Source organism: Arvicola amphibius, chromosome 1 (genome assembly GCF_903992535.2).
Source record: "Arvicola amphibius chromosome 1, mArvAmp1.2, whole genome shotgun sequence".
NCBI lineage: Eukaryota > Metazoa > Chordata > Mammalia > Rodentia > Cricetidae > Arvicola > Arvicola amphibius.
This window is the reverse complement of record NC_052047.1, coordinates 141,775,096-141,783,803: the sequence shown is the minus strand read 5'-3', so window position 1 is coordinate 141,783,803 and position 8,708 is coordinate 141,775,096. Positions and strand designations below refer to the sequence as shown.

The 8,708-nt window shown below is 49.7% G+C and overlaps 1 protein-coding gene across 1 annotated transcript in view; it reads left to right on the top strand.

Moving 5' to 3' along the window:
• Positions 1 to 3,015: 3,015 nt before the first annotated feature.
• Cfap46 (cilia and flagella associated protein 46) overlaps positions 3,016 to 8,708 on the top strand; it is an 87,518-nt gene continuing 81,825 nt past the window's right edge. Inside the window, exons 1-8 of the mRNA XM_038312356.1 lie at positions 3,016 to 3,064; positions 3,295 to 3,419; positions 3,583 to 3,714; positions 4,346 to 4,410; positions 5,873 to 6,037; positions 6,879 to 7,002; positions 7,485 to 7,579; positions 8,420 to 8,530. Of these exons, the coding sequence (XP_038168284.1) occupies positions 3,016 to 3,064; positions 3,295 to 3,419; positions 3,583 to 3,714; positions 4,346 to 4,410; positions 5,873 to 6,037; positions 6,879 to 7,002; positions 7,485 to 7,579; positions 8,420 to 8,530 (866 nt within the window). The remainder of the gene's footprint in view (positions 3,065 to 3,294; positions 3,420 to 3,582; positions 3,715 to 4,345; positions 4,411 to 5,872; positions 6,038 to 6,878; positions 7,003 to 7,484; positions 7,580 to 8,419; positions 8,531 to 8,708) is intronic.

Sequence of the window (8,708 nt, the reverse complement as noted above, 5' to 3'; positions counted from 1 at the left end):
CTAGGGTGGAACACTGATCTGTGACATTTAAGTTTCAAAATTGTATCAGCCATACCCAACTTTTTTATACACCCACACATAGATGGTCCATGGCATTTTCCTGCCTCATAAAGGTGCAAAAGAAGCCTGTATTCAGTAGCACCCACACTTCAGTATTGGATTCCTGGATTCAGTTTCTCTTCCCTGGTTGGCCTGTGAAAGACAAAGCTCGGATGATACAAGGCAGTAGCTGGAGCCATAACCTCCTCCACATCCTGTAATCATGTTTGTGTCCTCTAGACCTCGGTGGCCACCCCAACAGACCTTCACCCTCAGCATCCCCAAGTTCTAGAAAATAAGAAAGTACCTTAGAGATGCCCCAGCCTCCAAGTGCAAGCCCCTGTGATAGAAATCTCAGTCCTTGACCTGCCCAGAGCCCAAGGGAGCTCCAGCCCCACTGCACTCCTTCCAGGTGGGGTTCCCCACTCCTGGCCCCACTGCACTCTTCCAGGTGGCCTTCCTTTCTGGCTTTGGGTTTTCTTTGGTTCCTTCATGGAGGGAACATGAACATAAACCAAGATGCTGCCAGCTAAGAGACCAATCCCAACCTCTGAGGTCTGATGACTATGTACCATGTGTGCACCACCAAGACCTTCACCATCAATCCTAGTCGACAGTCAGTCTGAATGCCTCTCAAGCTGAAACTGTCACAGTTCACCAACATGCATACACCACACATGCATACACACTCGGGTCTGGGCCCATTGTCTCCACATTGCCGGAACTCATCATGGTATTGCTGCCTGCCAAGATTCATTTTTTTTAACTTTTATTCTTCTCTCATATATTATACCCCCACTGCAGTTTCTCTTCCTTCTGCTCCTTCCAGTCACCACCTCCCCCATCTAACTTTGTTAAGGTCTGAGAAAAAAAACCCCAAAGAAGACCAACAACCATGGGGTGGCAAAAAAGCGACCCCCAAAGAAGGTTACAAGCTCCTTTTGAGCGGAGTTTGGGGAATTCCAGAGAGGAGGGATTAATCTGGGGTTAACTGGTGGAGGAAAAATTAGTATAGGGGCTGATTGATGGGAGGTCCCGGTGGTTAGGGACCTTCCAGCAGCAGGGTAGGGAAAGCTATCTGTAGCCTGCAGAAGTCTGGGGGGCATCTGCTGAGGTAGCAGAAGGGCTTGTGGGGGTGCTTGCTGATGGTCACCCATAGGTTGTGGTTTTCATGCGACCTGCTTGCTCAGTTCTGTCCCAGTCTATTGAAGTGAAACTAAGGGCTGGGCTGTCGGGGCTCTGCTCTGCTGCCCCCTTCCAGCCTTTTCACCTTCTCCCCCAATCAACTCCTCCTCTGTTTCCCATTATGTAACTGGCCATCCTTAGTGAGGTTTTTGTTGGCTATTTGGGTCATTTCTCCCTTCGGGCTATCCTGAATAAAGCAGCCACAAACACTCTCCACAGGACTTCAAAGGATAGATGCATCCATCCCTCAGGGCAAGCACATGTGAGGAGAATTTCTGGGTCATCAGGCAAGTACGTGCCTCAGTTTACCTGGAGCTAATGGTTTCCCCGTGGTTGTCATTTTACATTCCCACCAGCTGGGTGGCAAACGCAGCTGTTTGTCCTCACCAGGCTTCTGGATTTTAGCTGCACCAATGGGTTTGAACGTGGGAGTTATCTCTTGGTGCTGTCTTTTTTGATTAGTGACAGCGTCAGCACTCATTCTGTGATGGCTGGATAATCATGTATCTCACTTTGTCGCGTGCCTATCCAAGTCTTTAGCATCTTTTAAACTTGTCTATGATTCATCTGTTGAACTCTTGATCTTGTATCTGAGATTTTACTGCGAATGTTCTCTCCCAAACTGTTCTCTACTTTTTTATTTTCCTAACAGCCTATTTCAAAGTTCAGAAGGCTTTGCTTTTGAAGACAAATTTGTCTGTTTCTCCCTTTGTGGTTTTTCCGTTTGTACCTGCTAAGGTCTCACGGGCACATGTGCTGACTCATAGCCCCAGCAGGTGGCGCTATTTTGAGAGGCTCTGGATTCCTTAGAAGGTGGCTCCAGGCTAGAGGAAATAGGTCACTGGAGGCGTGGCCTTGGGGACTGCAGCTCCTTCCTTGGTCGCGTTTGTCCTTCTGCACTGCACTCCGTTCTACATGCTTATTTGCCTTCTAGAGGCAGCTTTGCTTTTATCTATGCTCCTGCTCACCTGATGCTCCAGGGGTCTCCATCGCTGCCCACCCACCATTGCTGAAGCACAGCCCCAACAACAGTCCAGAGCTCTGCCCCAGCTAGGACCTCCAAGACTACTGTGTCTTAGTGGGAGTCCTCTGAGAGTCTTCCTCGCCCAAGGGCCCTAGAGAGCACAGAAGGCGTCTTTCCACCTTTCCTGACTCCACAACTACTGCAGTCCCTTGGAATGGAGCTTCTGTCCCAGACGGCAGCTACCGGCAGATCTGCTCAGTCTTCCCTCCTCCTCCTCAAATCCCTAAAGGCTTAGATCAATGTCACAGTAGACCTGCCACAGGTGGCACCTGAAAATAGAAAAGGGGACTCTTTCCCAGGCTGGCAGCCTCCCTGTCCGCTGGTAACCCAACAGCCCTCCTTCCTGCTCCTCAAGACATCCTCTGTTAGGTCCTTGCGGACATGCGCCCAACCCGCGCTCACCCATAGCAGGGAGGTCTTGTGAAGAACTCATATTTTCCCTAACTCAGCAAAGCGGGACCTGAACAGTGGATGGGTGGATGGGAGGTGAGCGCAGCATGGCGAGAAACTGAGGAAAGCAGGGCGTTGGTACCAATTCAACACTCAAAAGTTCTTGACCTGGCCGCACTCGATGTCCGCCAGTCCCGCCCCATCCCCTTCTTACTTCCTTCCCCGCCTCTTTCCCCTCTCTACTCCCGGAGTCGCTTACCCCACTAAGTGTAGCCCCGCCCCGACCTCCCGCGTCCTCAGTCTGGATCCGTCTCTAGGCAACCAACCGCTACTGGTACAGCAGCGGAGTCGCTGTCTGGCTGTGGGCCTTAGGCGCCATGGACCTGGTTATCACGCAGGAACTGACCCGTGCCCAGAACCAACAAGGTGGGTCTCATCCTAGCCCTGCTGATGGGAATCTCTTGAGCCCAGGAGAGTGGCACAAAATGCGGTGGCTACAGTTGTTGAGCCTGGCGTAATTGTTGAGTGGGGAGGGTTGTGGGCAGCCTGACTAGGAATTCAGACCCGTGTTTCTGTGCCAGAGGAAGGCTTTTCCGGGGACTGTGTCTCTCTGACACATCCATGCCGGGCCCCTCTGCTGATCCTCTGCCCGACAGATGCAGCTGCCCTGCGACGAGCGTACGAGCTGATCAAGTCAGCAAATCTTGGAAAATCGGAGTTTGACCCCTCAGAGAGCTTCAGCCCAGACCTGTTCGTGCTGTGTGCGGAGCAGGCACTCAAGGTGGAGGCCCGGGCCTGACCGGCACTGGCACACAATGAACCTCCCCACCCCCCCTCGCATTTTGGGGTGTTAATGGCACAGAAGAGAATGGGTGGGACACCGATGGGTGTTGTGGGAATGGGGATGGCCAAGCTTTACTTTCCCTGGTTTCAATCTCCTACAGATGGGAGAGCTCGAGATGAGTGATGACTGCATCCAGATGTACTTCAAGGCGAAGGGGCCAGTCACTCAGTTTCTGGGTCGAGCACACCTGTGCAGGGCCCAGCTTTGTGCCCCACGCTCAGAGGAAAACCTGGTGAGAACACCCCCATCTGTTTTCACCCCCCCCCCCCCCAATAGCAGCAAGTCAGGTCTTAAGAGTGACTTTTGGCCTGGAGAGACGGCTCAGAGGTTAAGAGCACTGACTCCTCTTCCGGAGGACCGGGTTCAATTCCCAGCACCCACATGGTGGCTCACAGCTCTCTGTAACTCCAGTTCCAGAGGATCCCATGCCCTCATCTAGACATACATGAAGGCAAAAAACACCAATGCATGTAAATTTTTTTTAAAGTGGCTTTTAAGCAAGATGGAGTTGAGGAACCAGTCTCTCCTCTACAATGATGCAGAACAGTCAGAGTTCCCATCCGTGCTTTTTTTTTTTTTTTTTTTTTTTTTTTTTTTGCAGTATCTGGCATGAGTCTGTCTGATCTCCCACCCCAACACGGCAGTGCTATGGCCTCTCTGTCTTCTAGCACAGCCATCCATGAGCTGGGCAGAGGGGGAGCTGGGAGAGTCAGGCACTCATGGATGGGCACAGCCAGCTGCGGTTTCTGTGCAGAAGCTGGGGTGCCAAGCAGTTTGCATTTGTTGACCGAAGGGGAGATGCGTGGTGACGGCTGCTTGGGTGGCAAAAGCACCTTACCTGTGCATTCGTTGGGCTCTTTTAGGAGGAATTTGAGAACTGCGTGACTCAGTATATGAAGGCTATAAACTTCGCAAAAGGAGAACCGAGGTAGGCATGCGGAACTGTCCGCTTCTGCTGGATTGCGTAAGACTTTGGTGCCCAAAGGTACCAAGTGATGCTATTTATTTATGCTGTCATCCAACCATCCCCTCTCCTTTCTGTCTGTGTTTAATGGAGTTATGGCACAGGTTTGTCTTATTACCTGGGAGAATCAGCCACGTTCATGCTGACTTCCCAGAAGCCTCATCCTTTGTTGTGCTCAGGACTTGTTGGGATTTGTTGATGGCTGTCAAAGTGTTTTCTCTATGGCCTCCTTCCCAATCTGTCCCCCAGTACCCCTTGTTCCTGACTTTGGGGGTCAGCCTTTCTGAAGGGAGAAGGGCACACTCTGGGGCTCCTCCAGTTGGACGGTGGTCCTTTACCCCTTCCCCTCTTCTTGTCTCTGCAGCTGTCAGTCTGTGAAACTCTAGCACAGATTTCTAGTTGGTGGCTGTCTTTTCTCCACTCAAACCCAAATTCAGCTATTGAAAAGTTAAGTTAGCATACACTGGCATTGGCACACCTGCAGTGGGACCCAACATTAGAGGGGCTTTCATTCATTTTGCCCATGCCCACTGCTCATCTGTTGAAAGTCTTCTCAGGTCACACACTGCACAGGTACAAGGGTTCAGGGTCCATCCCCATAGGCCTTCCCTCCAGGGGTCAGGAGCCAACCCTGCACCAGAGAACTCAGCAGAGTGAGTGTTTCCAAATACAGCCTTCATTCAGTTCCTGGCCATGATCCACTGCAAGGGTCTTGGAGACAGCTGTAGCTGGGCTGAGCGGGTCACTGCGACTCACTGGTCGCTTGGTTTCCCTTCTTCCTTCCTGGGTAATAAGCAGCGATGGCCTGTCTGATGACCAATCAGTGATAGAATAGCAGGGCTGCCCACTCCAGACAGTGGCTTCTGGTAAGAAAGTCCTGAAGCTTCCCTGTGTGACTCCCTCTGATGCTGCCCTGCCCCTCAGAGGGAGATGTTTGGGAATTGCCTCTTCACACACCTTCATCACCTCCTCAAGGTTTTATGCTCAGACATGGAGTTTGTTCTTCAGTCCCTCACTTCCACCTGGAAACACACTGTGTCTGACCATCTTTTGTCCGCTCAGCTCCTGGCTGAGTCTCGGACTTCTTCTTGGTCACGGTAGGATGCCATCTCCTCCAGGAAGCTTTCCATGCTCTTTCCTTCCTTGCTCACGACGGTATTTTCATGGGGCATGGTTAATTTGTGGACTAAGGTACCATGTCATCACCACCATGAGACATCAGCCACTGCTCATGTGGAACAGGGCTGTGGTGGGCAGGGGTGGCTCTTTGTCCTGGTGCTGATGCAGGTTAGAGAGAAGTATGTCAAATGAAGTGCTTGTATCTGATGGCGATGGGACACACCTCCACATTCCTTCTGAATCGGTCCAGGAATCAGGATCCCCCAGCCCTGTGCCTCGGGCATTCTGATTTCTCCTTCCTGCCTAGGTATTACTTCTTGGTGTTCAATGCTTCTGTTCTCTACTGGAACATGGTGCGGCCATTCCTCAAGCCTGGATATCACCAATTTGTGATCCCCAGCCTCTCTCAAATCGTCGCCGTGTTAAACCAGACAGAAGAAGAGGACAAGGAGTGGCAGGCAGAGCTGATGATGTGAGTGGGGGCAATGGAACTTAACAGCCCTGGGCAAGTCCTAAGTTTCTTGTGACTCAGGCCATATGAACCTCTTTCTCTCTCGAGGAAGGGGCTGCATTTCTGACTTGTCATAGAAAGAATGCTAGAATCTATGGCTACTGCAGCAGGTCTTAGAGATTCCTCAGAACTCAAAGCAGAGGAAATGTGACTCAGTTGCTAGTCCTAGCCCATGCTTTTAAAATCTTAGTGCAGTAGGGTTTTGTTGTTGCTGCTGTTGTTTGGTTTTGGTGTTAGTAGGCACTTTTTGGCAAGTAGCTATGCCAATATGAGCATCACATCTGGATTCCCAGGTGCCTGAGCATGGGAGCTCTGAGGTCACTGCTCTGAAGCCACAAACTATCAGCAAATGCCTAGTCACTGTGCCAGCTAGACCAAGAGGTGATCTCTCCCAGGTTTTGTCAGGATCTTTCTACAAGCACGAGATCAAGTGGATTTTTGACAATGTAGATCCCAGCACCAAAGATGTCAGCCCACGTCTAGACCACAGTCTGCAGTCTTGGGGCACCTGCTTGTGGCCAATTGGAGGAACCTCTAAGAGAAAGTTGATGCAAATGAGATCTGCCTTCAAAGTGCCACCCGGAAATGTCCTTGATAATTAAAATGCCAATCATCCCACGCTGCCTGCAGTAGTGTCTTCCACCCTGCTGGTCTTGCCGTGGATCCTGACGAGTATAGGGCACTTCCCTGGGAAGCTTTTTAAAAGTTCATGAAACACAGAGTTTGCCCAGACCCTGGCCCCCAGAGATTTGCAGCAGAAGACTGCTAAGAACGCTAATGTCTGCTGTTTTCTGTTGTCCAGGGAACTTCTTGAATGCTACCTGCAAGCCGGAAAACATGAGGATGCTGCCAAGTTCTGCTTGACGGCCGCACCGTTCATCAAAACCCATGTGCCACACAAGTACCGGCATATGTTCTCAGTCATGGTAAGCGGACACGTTACAAGGAAAGGCAAGGAGTGACGCTGTCAATCATTCAGAGACTATGCATGAAGCCTCAGTAAGTCCATTTGTTGAGGAATATAAAAACATACACATGTGTGAACAAGCAAAAGTGATGAAGAGAACAGGCAGTTCATCTTACAGGGAAGAGCAAAGTCCTCTCACTACTGTTGTTTAAGTATTTTGTTGTTACAGCATCAATTTTTAAAAAAATATTCACCGAAAATTTGTGAAATACAAGTAATTGCTACAGCACCATGTCCCAAATGTGTCTACAGCCTGCTAATTTTGATATATAAGAATCAGCATAAAGCACATCTAAAAATGTATAAAACTTAGTGAGAATTTGTCTTAATTACAAACATTAACTTTATAGGGGAAATAAAAAATATGTAGGCACAAAATCTGAATGCATCTCTCATTCCTCGTTTGAATGCAAAGTAACAGGCAGTTGCATTCCCGGACAGGTGCGTCATGAGCTAATGGATGATCGTCAGTTAAGGGAAGAGAAAAAGCATTCCACGAGTCTCTCCATCACTTACCACATCAATTCACTAAAAGCGTAAGTACCCCGGGGGAAGTTGAGCTCAGGCTGGGATCAGGACACCGTCTCCTCTCTTACGATGCCCTTTGTCAGTGAGAGGGAGTTTTAGGACTTAGGACTGGCTATAGGGCCTGCCCTAGATGAGATGGGACTAGGGGTTTTGTGGGGGAGGGCCTAAAATAACTCCCATTTACCACATCCATTACTGAGAAGCAAAGAGGCGATAAAACTACCAACAGAGTAATCAGAGTCCCAGCAGGTAAAAAAAAGTCTCCAACTGAGTCAGATGCTTCTTACAAGCCCTGCCAGCTGGGGAGAATGAGGAGGAGATCACAGTGAGCCTGGTCCTGAGGAGAGAGAGGAGGAGATTACATTGTGTCTGGTCCTGAGGAGAGATCACAGTGAGCCTGGTCCTGAGGAGAGAGAGGAGGAGATTACATTGTGTCTGGTCCTGAGGAGAGATCACAGTGAGCCTGGTCCTGAGGAGAGAGAGGAGGAGATTACATTGTGTCTGGTCCTGAGGAGAGATCACAGTGAGCCTGGTCCTGAGGAGAGAGAGGAGGAGATTACATTGTGTCTGGTCCTGAGGAGAGATCACAGTGAGCCTGGTCCTGAGGATACTTCCCTGGAGTTTTCCTGCAGTGATATAAGAAAAGGAATATTTCCTGCAAAGAGAAAGCTAAGGAGGCATGGAAATTCGCAGGGGAAATTAGGCACAATGAGAGGAGAGGGATCCTTTAAGATCTCCATTCTTTAGGAAGCATGGGTTTATCGATTGAAGACTTGCCCTGAGAATAATTTTTTAACAAATATGACAGGATGATTTGACAACATAGCGTTTAATTAAATCAATTCTAGGAAATTGGATAAACATAATTTGCCAGAAGACATCGATGAGATTCTGAGGAAAGCCTATAAACACTTGAGTCACTACAATCACCAACGCTTCCCTTCCATCAAAGAAGAAAAGTAAGTGGAAGCTTTGCTTTATCCGCACACAGAGACACCCACACAGCCACCACACAGCACTCAGAACGCACCATACACGAACACAAGCAACTAGACCCAGGTAACTACCCGCTCCATGCCAAGGGAGGATTTGGGGCTGCCTCCCTGGCAATAGGCATCATGATGTTTATCCCATCTG